This window comes from Ochotona curzoniae, unplaced genomic scaffold (genome assembly GCF_017591425.1).
Source record: "Ochotona curzoniae isolate NIBS_2020 unplaced genomic scaffold, NIBS_Ocur_1.0 scaffold_1852, whole genome shotgun sequence".
Lineage (NCBI taxonomy): Eukaryota > Metazoa > Chordata > Mammalia > Lagomorpha > Ochotonidae > Ochotona > Ochotona curzoniae.
Genome location: NW_024467087.1, coordinates 158,733 through 178,407, shown reverse-complemented (window position 1 = coordinate 178,407; position 19,675 = coordinate 158,733). Strand labels below are relative to the sequence as shown.

General features: G+C 43.9%; 1 protein-coding gene across 1 annotated transcript; it reads left to right on the top strand.

The window, feature by feature from the left end:
• The first annotated feature begins 3,373 nt into the window (after nt 1-3,373).
• Nucleotides 3,374-15,847, top strand: GABRQ (gamma-aminobutyric acid type A receptor subunit theta). Its single transcript, XM_041000022.1, has 9 exons — nt 3,374-3,522; nt 5,433-5,521; nt 8,517-8,584; nt 10,392-10,612; nt 11,542-11,624; nt 12,083-12,220; nt 12,794-12,946; nt 14,104-14,360; nt 15,086-15,847. The coding sequence occupies exons 1-9, from the start codon at nt 3,374-3,376 to the stop codon at nt 15,845-15,847; spliced, it is 1,920 nt and encodes a 639-aa protein (XP_040855956.1).
• The last annotated feature ends 3,828 nt before the right edge of the window (nt 15,848-19,675 follow it).

The window sequence follows — 19,675 nt, the reverse complement described above, 5'->3', positions numbered from 1 at the left end:
ATTTTATTGAACTTGCTGTTAAGTCCAACTGATTCTCAATATTCACTTTTATAGTTTCTAATTGCAGAGATTCTCAATTCTTTTTAGGTAGACTATACCAGTTTTTGATGACAACACTTTCTTTAAAATTTAGTAAATGCCCTCAGAGTAAAAATTACTTCTAGTACTTGCCTTCCCAGTCCTAGTACTGGTTCTTGCCTTCTAAATTTCAACCCCATTGCCTGTTAGCTCATGATGATGATGATTTTTTTTTCTATGTTTTATGCAAATTATGTGGTTGTCTTCACTTGGGACAGTTGATCCAAATTACTTATGCTTCCATTAGTAGAAGCAGAGATATGCACCCAGCTCTTAATTGCTCTCCTGCCCCTAATCTCCCTTCCAGTTTCTCCTTCACTAAATAACCAAAGGCTGTTCTGAGGTGCTACTCTGTGTCATTCCCTTGCACAAATTTGTCAAAAGTTGAATATTAAGTCTAAAGTCAAAGTCAAAATCCTTGCTTTGGACAATTAGGTGTCCAACTCTTTGTTGCATCATGTATTCACTCGGCTCCCAGTCACTGCGCAGTGTGTGCTGCTCACTCTGCCAGATTCTGCCTGATCTTTTTCTTTTGACCTCTCTCACCTCTTGCATTAGCTCCAAGCTGATTCTTTTCTGTTGCTGGTGCTCTTTCCCCACGTTATGACCCCACATCCTGCTTTAAGTTCATTCAATCTGGATGTTTACAGATATACTAATAAAAGCAGGGCAAAAGTTCAACCAGTATAAATTAGAGCAGTATCTGTGTATTGTGTTTTTGGACACAACAGAAATTTCAATGCTGCATTACAGAAAACAGAAGCTGTGTTGGGGGGTGCTCTGGAATGTAAATTCTGAAAGTGAATTCATCATCACTCTCAACTTTCTAACAATCATCATACTCAGAAAAGTGGCTAGGAACAAAACTTCAGGCTTCAGACTTGTTTTCCCCGGTAAATGAGTAACTGACCAATTGCCAACATCCTACATCCAAATATACTCCCATCTGCTGGTGGGTGCCTGAACTTCACTGAAAACACTGTTCTGGATGTATGCAAAACTGCAAATAAGCTCTGCCACTGAGTGATTTTGCACCAATTGGTTTTTTCTTTGGTGGATCTCAGTTTCCCCACATTACAATCCGTGTGGTTGCGTGTCATGACCCATGATTATTCTATTTTTTTTCTGGCATGCAAAGATTCTCTCTACAGTGACCAGCACTATGGCATAACAAGTTTAGATGCTGCCTGCAGTGCCACCATCCTATGTGGAAACTGGTCAAGTCCCAGCTCCTCCACTTCCAATCCAACTCCCTGCTAATGTATCTGGAAAAGCTGTAAAGAACAGCCAACACCCTCGGATCCCTGCGTCCACGTGGGGAACTCAGAAGACGCTCCTGGCTTCTGGCTTGGGACTGGCCTAGACCAGCCATCGAACTTCTCTGGGTTGTAAACCAGCAGATAGAACATCTATCTTCTCCCGCTCTGTCTCTGCAATTCTGAATTTCAAATAAATACATAAATCTATAAAAATGCAAATGAGGAGGAGTCTCTACAAGAGTGTCAGAGTTCAGGGACGATGAAGCTAATAACAATAGGGATGGCTTTGATCTGTCCTTGTACTTGACAGTGACATGTAGGCCCCAACCTCCTTATTTTCCTCTGTGCCCACTTGGGAGGGAGAGCATTTGTAATGGCAAAGGGGAAAAAAAGAAGGGAAAAGAAGACATGAGGGTGTTCAGCTCTGTTCATTTAACAAGGCAAGACACATTTTTTTCAAGTTTGATTCTCAGGTATTTTTGTTTTTAAGTGAAAGGCAACAAGGCAAAGCCTCGCTGTGCAAACCAATCCAGCAGCCAAGCGAGTACAGCCTTCCTGGGCACAATCCCAACCCACATCACCAGGTCCTGAAGGAGAGTGCAAGGGGGATGTTATCTTTCTGCCTGAAGCTTCCTACCTACCCAAGAGTCATTTTGAAATCCACTTTTATTAGCACTGATCTTAAAAGTATGTTTTTGTAGGAGCATTGCTGGGCAACATGACTAAGCTATATCTGATGATCACCAATTTGGTGCCAGAAGCTCTAGGGAGGCCTCCCTCTGAACTTGGTGCCGACCTGGGATGAACAGGACATAGGAGGGCCCAGCATGGTAGCCTAGTCGCTAAATTCTTACTTTGCTTGCACCATGGATCGCAAATGGGCACCAGTTCATGTCCCAGCTGCTCCACTTCCCATCCAGCTCCCTGCCTGTAACCTGGGAAAGCAGTTGAGGACAGCCCAAAGCTTTGGGACCCTGTAGCCACATGGGAGACCAGAAAGAGGCTCCTGGCTCCTGGCTTCAGATCACCTCAGCTCCAGCTGTTGTGGCCACTTGGGGAATGGACCAACAGATGGAAGATCTTTCCCTATGTCTCTCCTCTCTGTAAATTTGACTTTGAAATAAAATAAATATTAAAAAAAAAGAAAGGGGCAGAATAAATCAATCTTTGCCTTTTTCCTTTCTATGGTGTCATCCCTGAACACTTGAACATTGCATTCCATGTCTATGGCACAGTCACTTCGCAGGGAGACTCTAGCTTATGAATCTTTCCATACTTGGAAAGAAAACAGGGAAATTTAAGCATGCAAGTAACTCCTGGACTCTGAGATCCCAGGTTCCATCCCAACTCCCCTTTCCCCCGCCCAGAGACAAGACAGATGGGGTCACTGGGAGCTTCAGAGTACCTCTTCGTCTGTAAAAATGTGTGGATCTTTAAGAATGCAAATTCAACCATACAAATTAAATCACTGCATTCCCTTTACCACGAAATACCATTCTTGGGCACAAGTTTTTCCAAGAGGAGTGTATATTTTGTCTTTGGCAGTTAACAGGCAACAGAGCAGGTTCCCCCACCCGTGACCCTTGGGCTCTGGCAGTCAGTCACCTCCCTCCCCGCCTGTGCGGCCCTGGCAGTGGCAGGAGCTGGACCTGGGACGACTGCAGAAGCCTGAAGGGGCGGAGGGCCCGGTGGCGCGCAGACTGCGGTGGAGACAGAGCGCGCGCCTTTTTGTGTGGCTCCTGGCACCTGCTGGATTGGCCAGGCCAGTGCTGTCGTCGGAATGGGTGGAGCCAGGCGGGCACTGGGCTCGGTGCCCAGTCGCAGCTGAGAGCACTCTCGCAGCTGCGGAGCGCGTCCCAGGGGATGCTGCTTCAGATAGAGCTGCTCGTGGCTGCTTCTGGGCTTTGGACTCTTTGCTGAAGAGCTGGGGATCCCTTCCCTCGCCTCTCACTCACTGCTTCCCACCTGCCTTAGTTCCTCTTCTAAGCGGTCCGCAGCCATCTCCCACACCCTCCTGCCCCCAGGGTATCGCAGCCATGGGTATCCGAGCCATGCTGCGAGCCGCTGTGCTCCTGCTGCTCATCAAGACCTGGCTCGCAGAGAGCAACGGCCCCAGTCCGACAGCGGAATCCCACTCGGAGATCCCCTCCACCATGCCCCAAGTCGTCCTGGACCTCTTCAATTGGTAAGCCAGAACTGGGACAGTGACAGTGGGAGCAGGAAGACAGCCTCTGGAGAGGGAGGGGGTCGGTGGCGCAGCAGACCCAGACCCAGGCTACCTGAGCCCAAGCTCCTAGTCCTGCTTGCCCCGAGGGGATGAGGTGAGAGTGGGGGGTGGCTAGTTGAGATGGAACCCTGTGATTCTGCCCACCTGTTACCGCGCCGCCTAAATGCCCTGCTGCATGTCTAAATTGCAGCGAGCGAGCGGGTGGGGGCGTTGAGGAAACCCCCCACCCCAGGATCTGACCAGCCATCTCCAATAACTAAGGCCCTGGGCAGCTTTGCCACATAAGTCTTTGAACCTGTGAAATTGGGGGGGGGGAGGTGGGCGTCGGGTAGGTACACAGTGGTGAGCAATTCACAAAACAGACATGAGAGACACCTGTCTGAGTCCGGATTTTATTCTCTTCCCTAAGGCCCATGCATGCCTATGTGCCCTGTTTGTGTTGAGGGGTGACAGCCTTCCCTTGTGGCAAATAGAAATTGTCAATTCAACGTAATCAGACCAGACAGTGCAACTGGTGGTCGTATTACCCTACCCCCTGGGATGGGTACACTTTTGTTGTTATGCCTTTGAAAACACTTGAAGATTCAAGTATTTTGTTGTTTGATTTCAAGTTTGTTTGGGTCTACAAATATCTGGAGAAGTGTCAAACAGCCAGCCTTTACATACATGTAGATTATACAGACACATGTATTTATGCTGACCACAGATACTTTGTGCTGGCACATGGAGACTGTGTGGTCAGAAACAGGTGGGAATGCATGTCTTTAATCTGTGTATGTTCTGGAATATTTAAACATGAACTGTTATTAAAATAGGAATCATTTTAAATGTAAAATCAGAAATGAGCATGTATTCATATGAAAGAGGTGGTTGCTTAGGAAGGTTCCAGCAGACTGCTCTGCAATGCCTTCAACCTAACATACAAGACTGCGCCAGTGAACACACATGAGTGTACACACAGACGAATGCACACATACACATTCCAGGGGCAGCAGGGTCACAATAATGTCAAGGGCCTGTTCTTATTTACAAACCCTTTTAGGGGAAAGAGCCCCACTGAAGGTCCAGGAAAATTGAGTGAGCAGCTCGGAGGCCACTGGAAAGGCCAGCTCTTTGCAAAACTGATCTAGGTCCACTCGCATGTCCACACCCTAGACATGTCCAGGCCAAAAGCATTTCCTTAGAGAGATGCCTGCTCCCAGAGAGGATGTCTTTTTGAGCTTTAAGGATCTGAAATGGCTCAATTCGAGGAGGGCTATGAATTTCTGCTACAAGCCCTCCTATAGTGTGTGTCACATACCATTTGCCAAGTCTTAAAAACGAAGACATGCAAAATCAAGGTTGACTTAAATGTGACAAGAAACTGTGCAACTCAGGTAGGGGGAATACAACATTGAAGTGGAGGGCATTGACTCGGGCTGAGAGGACACTGGAAGTAGAAGATGGCTTTTCCTGGGGCGAGCAGGTATCCCTGGCAGGAAGAGCCCCACCCACCTGGAAAGCCAGATCCAGACTGATCTCAGTGTGGGGTTCCTTAGGTGACTGAAGCCATGCCAAGTTCCGAGGGTTCTGACTCGCCACTTCTCTCCCTTCTCCTCTCCTCCACCCCAGTTTTGCCTGGTAACAAGGGTCCAGCCCTTGTGTCCTACCCTCTGCATAAGAGCTGGCAAGAGGGAGGGAAATAGAAGCCTGCGTCATTGCTGTGCTTCTGGATGACTCACCATGGGGAAGGGAGAAGAAGGGGGACAGAGTGTAGATGTATGACTGGACATGTCTGCATATATGCTGAAGGTAAGGCCCTGGCACATGGGCCACTGGTCAATCAGCTACATGTCAACCAGGATTCACTGGTAACTTCTCTATTTCAGCAAAAATTGTGCAGATAAAGCTGTGGTTCGAAAGATTTTGGACAGAGTGCTGTCAAAATATGATGTCCGTCTGAGACCCAATTTCGGAGGTAAGCCATATCTGGACACTAGACGCCTTTGTGTTAGGTGGAACAGAGCTGAGGCACAGGAAAGCAGCCACATGCTGTGCGCGGATCTATGGACCTCCTTCAGGTTCAGCACTGCTGCCCTGCACATTTCAACTTATGGACCCTGTCAAGACCCCACGGCTCCCATCCCCCATTCTGCCCTACCCTTGGAATTTCAAACCACTTCTGCCCTCTGCATACTTCATTCACTGGCGCCACTGCAGAAGAACTAAACACAGGCTGGGGTGTACTGTGCGTCTCAGGTTAGAATTATCTGCTCCAGCAATGGGAAGGACACTCATGGTTCTCCTTGAAAACGTTCTTGGCACCCTGGTCCACTCAAGATTAAGGGCATAGCCCTTTCACCTGGGCTCCCACCAAGTTCAGTTCATTCAAATCAGTGCATTCAGTGTGATCTTTAGAAAACCCATCTAGATCACTTCAGGAACTCAAATGGCCTTATCTAACTGCCTAATAAAATTCAAACTCCTCAGTCCAGTGCTGAGCTCTCTAGGGCATAGATACAAAATAACAAGGATAGTGGCATACATACTTCCAGGAAGTCCATATGCCACTTCTATCCCAGTTGGAATCAGTTAATGACCTGACTCACACAATTGTTAGTAATAGGCAGCATACTCCAACCCCACACAATTGTAGTTTTATTCATTGGTTCATGGAATACCCCACAAATCTAGACCAAGGATTTAAAATAAATGGTATGGTAAGTAGAAATTAGTCAAAGCAAGGTGAATAAACTAAAGAGCATAGAGCCTAAACCAAAGCACCCAGTTTCCTATTGGAGCTTGAACTAGATACCCACCTTAAGGGGTTAATGAATGCTAATAGTACACATTCATGCATATGAATATCAGTATTTTGAATACACTGTGACTCCTCCAGTGAGGCCTCCCCAATGAGACGAAGTTGCTGGGCCCTAAGACATAGAAGTGAAACTCTTAACTAGAGCGTGTGCTTCACTCCTTGCTCCCTTTGGAGTGAATGAAAGGGCAGAAGTCACTTTCCAAGGTATCCAAGGTGGATGTGCCATTAAAAGCTGAGGTAGAGGGCCCGGCAAGGTGGCCTAGTGGCTAATGTCCCCACTAGGGACATATGGGCGCCGGTTCTAATCCCGGCAGCCCCACTTCCCATCCAGCTCCCTGCTTGTGCTCTGAGAAAGCAGTAAAGTATAGCCCAAAGCCTTGGGACCCTGCACCCATGTGGGAGACACGAAAGAGCTCCTGGTCCCTGGTTTTGAAACGGCTCACTTTCAAATTCATTCACAAATCTTAACATGTATTCAGACACACAAACATGTTCACACATATACATATTGAATATGCTTACATATTCATTCAAAAACATGCTCACATAAGGACAGCAAATTCTTTGATACAGTTACACACTCATTAGCTCACACATTCATATTTGTATGTACATGCTCACATATTCACTCACACAAACATACCAATACACATTAATATACCAGTCCTCTCAAAACATGAATATAAGGTGTCACTCACATATACAAACATACGCATGTTCACACCATCATTCGGTGATGATCATGTTCATATACATGAAAACATACTTTAACATGTTTATATTTGTTTACAGATCCACTAGGACACTAAAAACGTGCATACATACACTGATAGGCATCTGCACACTACTATGGATTCATGCACTGACACATGAATAATCTAACATGTGAAAACATTAAATATATGAACACATGAACAAAACATACTGCACATACCCACATAAATGTATATCAGTACATGTTCACATAAACATGAATTTCCACGTATTCACTCACACATAGGCATGCTCACAAATATAACACAAGAACATATATACATTCAGTTTCACACACATACACAATTCACTGACGTACACAAATATGCTCACATATCCATTTACCCAAACCATGCTCATAGCTTCACTCCAACAAAAACAAATCCAAGCATTTACACATCAACTCATGTGCGTGCTTACAAATTCACTCAGACACTCACAAAGTTGCTCACCCACTCAGATAAGCTCACATGCACACACCTACTCACATTCACTCGCACATGAGCACATACACTCACACAGCCATCTCACATGTCATACATTGACATATGCACACAAATGTGTCCAAATGTCCTCAAACATTTACTCCTACAGAACACAGTGAAGCACACAAATTCACATGAAAATATGAAAAAATCACTCATGCTCACATACACATGTGCTCACACATTCATACATATATACAAACTCAAAAATTACATTTACTCATACATTTACATATAAATGTACATAGTCACACATTCACTCCCTCATATTTGTCATCCTCCTGTGTTAATCTGTACTTGACCATATGCCTATACTCAGTCCCACACAATAGCATACCTATACATATATGTATGCAGACACATTGACTCCCATACGACAGATTCAATCACATAAACAAGCTCACATATATTGATACATTGACCTGCACATGAATGCTCACAAATTTATGGGGACACATGAACATGCTCACATATACTCATACATACAGTTCGCAAAGTCACACAGATGAGTTCATGGACTTGCACAAACATGCTTACACATTCACTCACATCTCCACATCATCTCCCACACATTCATGAATCTAAGCCTTTGTAGAATCACTCCAGTAGGATTTTTATCAGGAAAACAGTTAGGAAAAGAGTATTTTAGCCCCCGCCTCCTTTTTTATCATGTCCTGGCTCCTGCCTTTCAGCATATCATTGGATATAAGTGCTTAATCTGCATTAATGTGAGATTAGTATTATTATGATTCCAATTTTTCCCATTAGAATCCAAGGCTCAAAGAGGATGGTAACTTAGTCAAGATCACACAACTAGGAAGTATCAAAGCAAATTCAAATCCAGTCTGGCTCTGAAGTCTGTGCTCTTAATCTTTCTTCGTTCCTTCATATGATAATGTCTACTTGTATTATAGGTGACCCTGTGCCCGTGAGAATATCTGTCTATGTCTCCAGCATTGAACAGATCTCAGAAACAAACATGGTAAGTGTGCCAGTTCTAGCCATGGTGTAAGGGACAGAGGACGTGGTACAAGGAGCAGTGTCATAAAGCACCCCAATAGTTCTGACCTTTGGCAGACTCACAGGGAAATGAGGCAAGTTTGGAAACTATAGTCCCTCAGGAACAAGAAAAAAATAAATTGAAGTCTCAAATGAAATAAAAAAAAAACTCTGGAATTTCTGTTTTGCAAAACAAACAAAACCACATAACAAGTGTGTAAGAGTCAGTCATAGTACACTAAGATATTTTCAGCATAAAGTGTTGACACCAGCATATATACATAATTCCTATGAATTAATAACAATATTTTCAAAAACAGAAAATTCAGAAAATAGCAAACAAACACATGAAAAGATGCTTGATCATGTTAGTAATCAGTTAAATATACCTTGACAGCAAGATACTAGACTGTTTACCATTGCTTTTACCTACAGTGTCATGACACACACATCAAGAGCAGAAAGCTCTAATTGTGAATACAGCTGAAGGACTGTATCATTGTAAAATACAGGGGACAATGAAGAGGGGAGAAGGGGAAGGAAGCAGAGGGAAAGAGGAAAGCCCTATACCTACAAATGCATAATAAAAAATAAACTTTTTTAAATTTTATTTTGAATTTTTGAATTGTGGTACAAAAATAAATACATTTTAAAATATTTTTTTAAAAATCATTGTCTTAAAAAGTAAAGCCATAGTTCTTAATTTAATTTTTAATTTTTATTTAATTTTATTTTAATTTTAAATTTTATTTCATTTCAATGAATTTTTTAAATTTTATTTTGGATTTTTGAATTTTGTAGTACAAAAATAAATTTTTTAAATAAAGTTTTTTTTTAAATCTTTATCTTAAAAAAAATTGAAGTAAAACCATAGTGGGAATTGACAATTCCAATGTTACAGAATCAGAAATTCTGGGAAACCTCAACTGCTCTTGGTTCTTTAAACTTAGGTCTTTTTGTTTCATCAATGTTGTAGTATTATGGTACATTCATATGAAAATATACATAGCACATTCTATATGTGAATATTATCCATCAATGTAAGTGAATAAATCACCATTACTCAATCTAAATGAACCCACTAATACAATATTGAATAAAAAATTATAAATTCAGTATGATCGCATGCAGATAAACTTAAAAATGTTAAACAAAACAATATGTTTTCTAGAAAAGTATACAGAGACCTTTTAAAAAAAGGGATTATTATTATATTTAGGATAATAGTTCATCCTGGGGGTGAAAAGTATATGTTCTGGAAATGACACATGACAACTGAAAGTAATTAGTAACTCTATTTTTTTAAGAGTTATGTTTATTTGAAAGGCAGGAATACAGGGGGGAGAGGAGGGAGAGAGGTCTTCTGTCCACTGGTTCCCTCCCCAAATATCCATAATGGCTGCAGCTGGGCTGCTCCGAAGTAAGGAGTCAGGAACCTCCTCCATGTTTTCCATACAGGTACAAGGGCCTAAGCACTTGAGCCATGCTCTGCTGCTTTCTTAGGTCATAAGAAGGGAGATGGATTTGAAGCGGAGTGCGCATATGGGATGCTGGCACTGCAGACAGTGATTTTACCTGCTATAGCAAAGTGTCAACCCCACCCAACTTTGTTTCTTGACCTAGATTTTAATTACACGAAGTTCATTTTATTTTTCTTTCTTCAGCATGTGTTTCATACTTATTCATATTTATGATATATTCCATATACTTGCATACACACGTACACACACACACAGGATGGAGAACTGGACACCCTAACATACAAATGGCATTTGCCTTTCTCTCTCCAGGACTACACTATCACAATGTTTTTTCATCAGACCTGGAAGGATTCACGCTTAGCATACTATGAAACCAACCTGAACCTGACCCTAGACTATCAGATGCACAAGAAATTATGGGTCCCTGACTGCTACTTTCTGAATAGCAAGGATGTTTTTGTTCATGATGTGACTGTGGAAAATCGTGTGTTTCAGCTTCACCCAGATGGAACAGTGCGGTATGGCATCCGGTGAGTGCCCTAGGGTCCTGGGGCTCTCCTGGCTGACTTCCTCCTTCCTACTGAGTACCCCACAGACACACTCTAAAGCAATCACGAAGCAACTCCCCCTTGCTTTACAAATTTCCCCCAGACGCCCTTGGCTGGCATGTCCCTATGCCTTGGATTCTCCTTTTCCTTTGTACTGGGACTCCTTTAATATAATCACTTACAGAGCATCTCTAGACAGAAGCTGAGAGATAAGCTTGTCTCTGAGAGACCTACTAGGGCTCACATCCCAGTTTACAGCCCTAATCATTCTTTTTCTCTACTAAATGCTCTTACTTCTTTCCTTTCTCTCTCATTTCTCATGGCCCAATTTTCCCATGGGCCAAGACTATGGAGTCAGAGGAAAACAAAGCTTGAATATCATGGATCATACATGTTTCATTTAAAGATGTACACTTAAATAGCAGAATATTGGTCTTGCAATTGTTGTTGAAGGACTATACTATTGTAATAATATGGGGGAAAACAATGAAGGAGGGAAAAGGGAGCAGAGGGGGAAATCCCTGTGCCTATGGAATTGTACCATGGAAATAGTATAAATTTTAAATTAAGAAAGTCTTAAGTTTCTAATTGTACATGCCCAGCGCTCCCAGAGGCCTGTACCTCTGACATTTATGCAGAAGCATGTCATATCTGGAGCCTCAGAGACTTCACTGTAGCACACCTGTTTATCTTCATGCTGCTTCTGTCCCTGGATTTGGTTTGCTCAAGGCCTCTCCCCATTCTGAAAGACCATACATCTGTTCTTTGTCTCAGTCTTGGCAGGTCTCCTGATTTGTCACATTCCAATGCCCTCTAATTTCCCTACACATAGTCCTTGAGGTAATCATCCCCATCTTCTTCAGGAATTATTGCTTGTCCAGGCTAACTTGACTTTTCATGTTCCTTTACAGACTCACTACCACAGCAGCCTGTTCCATGGATCTGCATAAATTCCCAATGGACAAGCAGGCCTGCAAGCTGGAGGTGGAGAGCTGTATGTATTTCCCTTGAAGCCCTATGGTGATCCAGGGGCTGTGGTGACACATAAACCATAAGTAGAATTGACAGTGAGTAGAATAGCATATCTCCTGTACTCCCACCCTCTACCCACAGTTTGTGATCAATAGATAGATACAGACAATCAGGAAACATGTGGTCTTTCGAGTATGAATAATCCTATGGCAAAGTGCTACCTGTGGTACCTTTCTACTGGGAAATTGTGCACAAGCTAATGAGTGGAAGCTCACAGCTACACTTGCCTTCCTGGTTAAATAACACAAAAGTGAGAATTTTCTTTCCAAATACCCTTTCTCCTCTGTTACCAGACCTGAAAAACCATAAAAGAGATCCCAAAGTTAGAAGTTCTGAGCATCCACTGGCTTTCAGGCTGTTTTTGTGTAAAATCTACCTATATTCATCTCCTGAGACTCTCTGCTTCTCTCCCCTTCCAAGATGGTTATACAGTTGAAGATGTCGTATTATCCTGGGAAGACAATGAGAATGCCATCTACATGACTGAAGAGCTAACAATACCTCAGTTCAGTTTACTGGGAAGGACAATTACTAGTAAGGAGGTGTATTTCTATACAGGTGAGTCTAACTCCTTCCTTCTCCTGAACCACCACAAACTCCTGGGGCCTCTCTCTATCTTTGATCCACACTGTCTTTGTTACCTCACTTCCCATTTCCCTTTGGTGCTGTGCACCTTCCAAGTCCCCTTGGTAAAGCCAAATTGCTTGAAACTGAGGAACAGATGGGGAAGTGCTTGCCAGGTTTAAACATTCTAGAGATATAAAGGAGCCATCCTCCTCCCAGGACTGGCCTCTTACCATCCCCAACCCCTGCACTGACTTGCAGCTTGCAAATATTTGTTGTCTTTCCCATTTCAAAGTTTCAGCTATTATAAATCAAGTGAGGAAAGAAGGTGAAGAGAACATACCCATTGTGCCAAATGAGCCTACTGAACCATGTCACTGGATTGTTGATGTACAAACAGAGCCAGACCTGTGGCCTGGCCAGGCTGGATGCCTGTGGATGGAATGCTATGGATCAACCTGCCCATCAGTCCTTTTCCATTGTCTTTGCCTCCATCCTGTATCTTTCCACCTTACAAATCCCTTTAGCAATGCCTTCCTGATATGACACCAGTGTGTCTCATTGCAGGTTCCTACATGCGCCTCATCCTGAAATTCCAGGTGCAGAGGGAAGTCAACAGCTACCTGGTTCAGGTTTATTGGCCTACTGTCCTCACCACCATTCTCTCCTGGATATCATTTTGGATGAACTTTGACTCTTCTGCTGCCAGAGTGACAATTGGTAGGTCTTAACTCACACTAAGGAGGAACTTGGATAATTTAACTCAGAAAAAAAGTTGAGAGTAAGAAAGGAGCACCCAGAACTTTGCATACATAGACAAGGCAATCCGTATTCAGCCAATCCCTAGTAGTAATATCAACTTGGAAGCAGGTGTGAAAAATAAATCAGGGTTTGAATCTTAGCATATTGGACCCAAAGTATCAGGATTCAGTATTTCTACAATATGTAAGTTAAATGAATAGGTCATCAACTTACAACATGCAAAACAATAAGCATTGAATAATGAGAAATGAAAACTCCCTGTTAGACAACAGGGGGCTTCCAGAAGAGCTGCCCTTGACAAAAGTCTAAGTGAAATGCAGACATGCAAGCTGTCAGAGTTCAGAGTCTCGGTGGCTAAAACTGCACCAAGAAAGTATTGTTCCAAAATGGGTTTTGAGAACTTACAGGACGCAAAGACATAGACTTATCATTTTCCAGAGGAAGAAATATCTGGATTAAAAACATAGAGTCCCTAAAAAGAAACTAAATTAACGGGGCACTTGGGACAAGAGCTGGAGCAATGATGAGAACAGCAGAAAATACCCTGGACAGACTTGGAAAGACCAAGTTACATTTGGGAATCCATGAAAGGGTTTTGAACATCATCAGAGTGGGAAGTGGGGTCTAAGAGATTGACTCTCTTGTTTGTTTGGCCTCACACAGCAGAAAACCATACTGTCCTAGATTTAACTCTAGTTTTCTCCTCTGCCATCTTGATAGACTTTTCAGCCTCATTTTGTAAGGGTTCATCCTGAACTAAACTTTATATGTGTGTACTATTTTAGGGTTTGTGAAACTTTCCCAATGATTAAAGGGCATTATGAGGCAGTGTTGGAATGCAGGGATAAATAAGCACCAAGGTATGGCTAGAGATTTGGCGCTTGACCCTGAGAGCAATGGCAACGCACTGAACCCCTGAAGCATAGGTTGAGTTTCACAATGGTAAAGGGAAAATTTTAGCAAAGTCCTTGAGCCTAGACTGCTGAAGGCCTTTGCTGAGGGCCCTCCCTACCTGAGAGATGACCTCTGCTCCCTTCTTGTGTAATGTGGCCCCAATGCCTTGTCATGAACTTCAACCACCAGAGGAGACAAAACTTGTGTTTTATCATTCATAGGCCTAACTTCAATCCTCGTCCTGACTACCATTGACTCACATATGCGGGATCAACTCCCCAACATTTCCTGTATCAAAGCCATTGATATCTACATCCTTGTATGCTTGTTCTTCGTGTTCCTGTCCTTGCTGGAGTATGTCTATATCAACTACCTTTTCTTCACCCGAGGACCTCAGCACCAGCGTAGGCGACATAGGAGACCCCGCAGAATGATTGCCCGCTACCTCTACCAGGAAGTGGCGGTGGGAGACGTGCAGGTTTGACTTTTTGACTGACAATCAGCTTTCCCTGAACACCTCTTGAGCACAGGCATAGCATTTGATCCTCGCCTATTTCTTAATTGCTTTAATCCTCATGAAACACACAAACGTGCATGCATAACACACAAGCACACAACAGCTAACAAGGAAGTGGACTATCATCACTCCTTTATAAGTGATCACTGTCCAAGTTTACAAGGCAAGTAAGTGGCAGAGCTAGATTTCTCCAGACCTTTGGGCTAAATCTGGCCCACTGTGCATGCTTCCAGAGCAGGCAGTAAAGCTGGAAGGAAGAGTGGGATGAAAGGAAGACAGAACCAGAAGGGCTGACCTGCCTCCCCCTCCTTCCTTGGCACCTCAGACTCCCAAAGCCACATTGAGGCTTTGCTGCTGGCAGTATGTTAACATCTATCAGCCTCCCTCCTTTGTGGGAGCCCAGACCCACCTGCCAATCAGGCCTGTATCTACCACAGAGCAGTCCAGAGGGAGCAGCTGGCCCCAGGGAAATCACAGCTTGGCAGCCAACAAAACCTTCCCTTGCATGCTCACAGCCTCTTGGTCCTGTTCCTCAGCCCCCAGAGCACCAGAGACTCCGAGAGGAGATGGCTCTGTCAGAGACCACCAGTGCCATGATGGGGAAAACCCCTCCCACATCCCACCCCTTCATGCGTATCCATCTAGGCAATAGGAAACTGATGAGCCTATCCATTATCTCCTCAAAGGATGGCCTGATTAACATGGAAGACGGAGCCTGCTCTCTTCCCACCAGCCCTGCACTGGCCTGCCTGGCGAGCCCAGAAAGCCTCAGCTCTTTGGCTTCAACCTCAGAGCAGGCCCAGCTGGCCACCTTGGAAAGCCTCAGCCCACTGTCTTCTCTCTCAGGCTCGGCCCAGCTGGCCACTGGTGAAAGCCTGAGTGACCTCCCCTCCACCTCAGAACAGACCTGGGACAGCTATAGCATTCACTTTAATGACTCCCACACTGATGGCTGTGCTGTTCCTACCAAAATCTGCAACCGTGTTGAGGCCCATGGCTATGTTGAAACCCAGGAAGATCAAGATTCTGAAGAGAGCTGGAGCTCAGATGAGAGCCATGGCCAAGGCCTCAGAGGGAGGCCCATTGCACGCCATAGCCAGATGCGTGCTCAAGAAGCAAGCTTGGGCCTTGATGATTTGGACAACTTATGTGTCAACATCGATATCGAGAGCAACCTCCATGGTCTTGAGAAACAGCTGAAGTATGATGCTGATGGTGTCTGGAGCCTTAATGATGATGAGCTCATGACCTATGGCCAGGAGAAAGACAGCAGCTCAGACTCTGAGGACAGTCGTCCCCCAAGCCCTGGGTGTACCTTCATTGAATTCTTCTCCCTCCACCTCTTTAAACCTGATTATGTCCCTAAAGTTGACAGGTGGTCCCGATTCCTCTTCCCTCTCTCCTTTGGGTTGTTCAATGTCATTTACTGGTCATACCATATCTTTTAGTCCTCCAGGGTCCCAGGGCAACTTTGCTGCCCTCCTTTTAAAAATGGTTTCATTTTTTCGTTGTTGTTTTCCCCCCTTCTCTTTTGTTCATTTACTTTGTTATTTGGGTAATTCAGGTAGCTCAATACTTCTCTTATAAACAGGAGATGTGTAGTAGTTGGAAAGAATATTGGCAGGAAGGAAAGGGGTTGAGGAGGAGTTGGGAGGCATTATTTATTAATAGCTTTTAATAATCATTTATTAAGTGGTTGGGGGGGCACCGATTTCCTTTCCTGTCTTTTCAAAGTCTGAGCATAGAAAAGCTTCTGGGAATGTGCAAGAGACAAAGCAGCAGAGGAGAGTATGAGTCTTACTCCCAAACAGTGCTGGGACCTTTTCTGTGCCCTGAAGTTGTCTGAATTTCTTTTCATGACTTTGTTTTCTTGTTTTGTTCCCTCCCAGGGGTTATGAATGTTGTTTACCTTCTGCTTAAGCTTTATAGAAGAAAGTCAAGCTGGGTTGAGTTGGGGTGCCCAAAGGAAGGGCTACCATGGCTTGGAAGTACAGTGTGCACTCCATAAGAAAGTTGGGAGGCATTTATAAGTGCCTTTTCCCTATAATTTGTGTTGTATTATAAAGTGTGGTGTGATGGTACAGGACTGGGTGGGGAGTTAGGAGTACATGGGTACAAAGTGGGATGAGAGAACATTCTCTAGCAGAAGCTTACAGAGATTGGGGCAAGGAACGGTGGCATCAGATTGGAAACTATACAGGCTGAGCTAGCATCTTTGAAGAGATTTAAGTGTGTCTTAACTGTATTTCTGCTTTAAAATGCTTGATAATAGGAGCTCAGTACTTCTAAGTCAGAGTTAGCTTTCTCTCAGTTGCTGAGTTGATCCTTAGAGAAAGCACTAGAATAAACACTGGCTTAAGAAAGTTCAGAATAGCCATTTCATCATCTGATCTAGAATGGCAGGTGAACAATTGCTGTAAATCTGTATACTAATCCTTTCTCTTTGTCTAGTGCACAGTATCAGTGAGCTCACCAGCCCATCACCTCATTGAACTTTTACAGGAGCCCTGTGAGCCAGGGGGAAAAAAATGGAACACATGCGCCAGGCTTGAGGACATGAGGCCAGTGAGTGGTAAAATCATCCCACTTGCTCTTCCTCCCTGTCCTAATTCTGTCCACCAAGGCATTTCTCTTTTTGTCCCCTTGATGAAGGGGATGCTACAGCAAAGTCTGCCTAGCTGTCACACACCCAACCTCATTCCATAACACCAGGAGCGCCTCTGAAGACCAGTAACCAGGCAAGAGGTATGAACTACGCAGATGGAGAATGTGGGCACTGCTACTCACCAGGGCTCCTGATGGAAGTAGGATTGGCCTGCACTCCAACTTGCTAAACAGCTCCACCTTATTAACAGAGCTTGTGCCAGAATGACCTTTTCCAAGCACTCAATCCATGTCCCCCCTGCCTCCTAAGCCAGCCTTTCCTGCAGGGCCTCAGCGCTCTAGCCACCCACCCCTTTAACTGCATTAATGTGTTTGTGTTTCTGTGTGCAAAATCTGGTGGTGGTGGTGTTGATGGTGGTGTGTATATGTGCATTGAGTTAGGTCTATGTGCAGATACAGCTATTTGAAATGCTATTTCTATTGGTGTAAGTCCATAATAGTATATATAGAAGTGCATCTACAATGTGTGGATGTGTGTGCACTCCTGTAAAAACATATCTGTGTGCACACATGAATGTACACTGTGTGCATGTGTATAATAAGTGCATTTCTGCATATCTGTTTCTGATTTGAATGGGTATGAAAGGAAATACTCCCAAAAGAGTGTGTATATATATATATATATATATATATATATATATATGTATATATATAATGTTGGTGGCCCTTCAAGAATCACCAGAATTTCCTTGGCCTGTTCCCATATAAGAGGCTGGCTCTATTAGGCTCTGTTTGGCCAGGCTGATTAACTGACTGCTTCTTTCCAATTCTCTGCACTAGGAAACAACATCTCCTGATGGCCTCCATCTATTCTTCATCCCCTCCTTCCACCCACTTGTGCTTTTTCCTGGACAGAAAACCTAGGAGAAGTTAATGTAACTCTAACAAGTGGTAATGTAGTGCCTTGAGGGATAAACTGTGAGCAAAGACTATTTTATTTGGCCCTGAAAAGACATTTGAGAGTAAGGGCTAGAGAGAAACCCTGCAAGATGCATTAGGAATAGAAATATAACACAGACAATGGGGCAGAAAGGCTATAAAACCTGAGTAGGAGTGGTTTATGACTATATATCTCCTCCATTTATTCCAATCACTTGGTGAACCTGACACACATGTGAGGGTACTGGCAGCTACAGACAGGGGTGATGCAAATGAGAGAATGCTCAGGGGACTAGCTACTAGCAGCTGAATGGTAAAGACCAAAGAAAAGTGTTGGGTAGTTGGGGGCATGGACTGTGTTCCCACTCAGGAACAGGAAGCACTTTAGTATACCATCCTGGGATGATTGTTGGCTCCTAGATTCCAAAAATAAGCCTCAAGTTCCATCTTGGATTTGGTGTTCTAGAGCTCTACTTTCTCTACTAGCAGGGAAAAAAAAAGATGACAGGGAATTACAGAAGAACCCCAAAAGACTGGCTACCTAGATGGGTCCAGTTTGTCTCTTTGGCATGCACAACATACAGATAGACCCTTACATCCACGTTCATATAGACTCACACTGTCACATGTAGACACACAGGGGGCATGTCCCCTCATCAACTAGACACACCCAGACATGCAGCCACTGACATATGGCCACACATAGTCTCAGGCACAATTACACACACACACACACACACACAATCTTTTAAAATAGTTAAAAACAGGAACGTTGCCACTGAAATGTCGATGATTGCTTACATCTGGACACCCCAAACAAAGGTCCAACACAAAGAGAAAGAAATAACTACACATCTGAAGCTCCCAGCCTTGCTATCGAGAGCCAAGCTGCCTGGAGACTTAATGTCCTCGGATTGATTTGGACTTGGGTCTTGGAAGGGCTTTAATTCCAATATGGGCTGAAATCATACAGGGAGATCAAGCACTGTGAACAAAAGCAGGGTTTTAGATGTGTGGTAGCAGTGCATGGGAAGACATCACAGCACAGAGGAAGGATAGAGAGGCCAGTTGTAAATATCTCTACAGCTCTACATAGCTACATATAATAGCATAAAAGACTATCTTGCCCTAATAACTGCAGTGAGAGCACTTGACATCTGTTGTAACTCATACTCTGTATTAAGGTGAAGAGGAGGTTTGGCAATTTCTCCTTTTCAAGAACTCCAGTCTTCTGAGTTTCCCATGGGCTTGGGCATTTTAACTGGAGAATTGCCCAATCTTCCTTTGTCATGTTCTCAGTGTAGTCTGTGTGTTTGGTGTTGCCAAGCCCCATTTTCAGCCATCCAGCCCCTCTCCAGTCTTGCAAGCACACTCCCTCCACCTGGATGATTACATCTTTCCTAACACTTCGCACTTCACATGGAGTACCTGGAAGTGCAGAGAAACCAGTCGGGTGATCCTGGGGTTCAGCCAATGAAAAAGCACTTAATTTGGAGCTTGGACAGAGGAAAAGACCATACCAAGTCTGGAATGCAGTGTTCCACTCTATTCCTCCACCTGCCTTCCCTTTCTCTCCAGCCCCACACTCCCAGTCACTTTTCCCTAGAATTTCTACCATTGGAAAGATTCCCGCGGTCTGTCATTCCAAAGTTCATTTTGTTGTGGGAATGTGTGATATGTTTCCTCTGAATTTCTTGCTCATTCCCCATCTGCCACTGTGGTTTGCCTTTGCA

Bases quoted from the DNA above. Each gene is read 5' to 3' on its own strand.
- GABRQ (XM_041000022.1), top strand. From the start codon at position 3,374: ATGGGTATCCGAGCCATGCTGCGAGCCGCTGTGCTCCTGCTGCTCATC. The intron at 8,585-10,391 runs GTAAGTGTGCCA...TTCTCTCTCCAG, and splicing joins AGATCTCAGAAACAAACATG to GACTACACTATCACAATGTT. The intron at 11,625-12,082 runs GTATGTATTTCC...TCCCCTTCCAAG, and splicing joins CAAGCTGGAGGTGGAGAGCT to ATGGTTATACAGTTGAAGAT.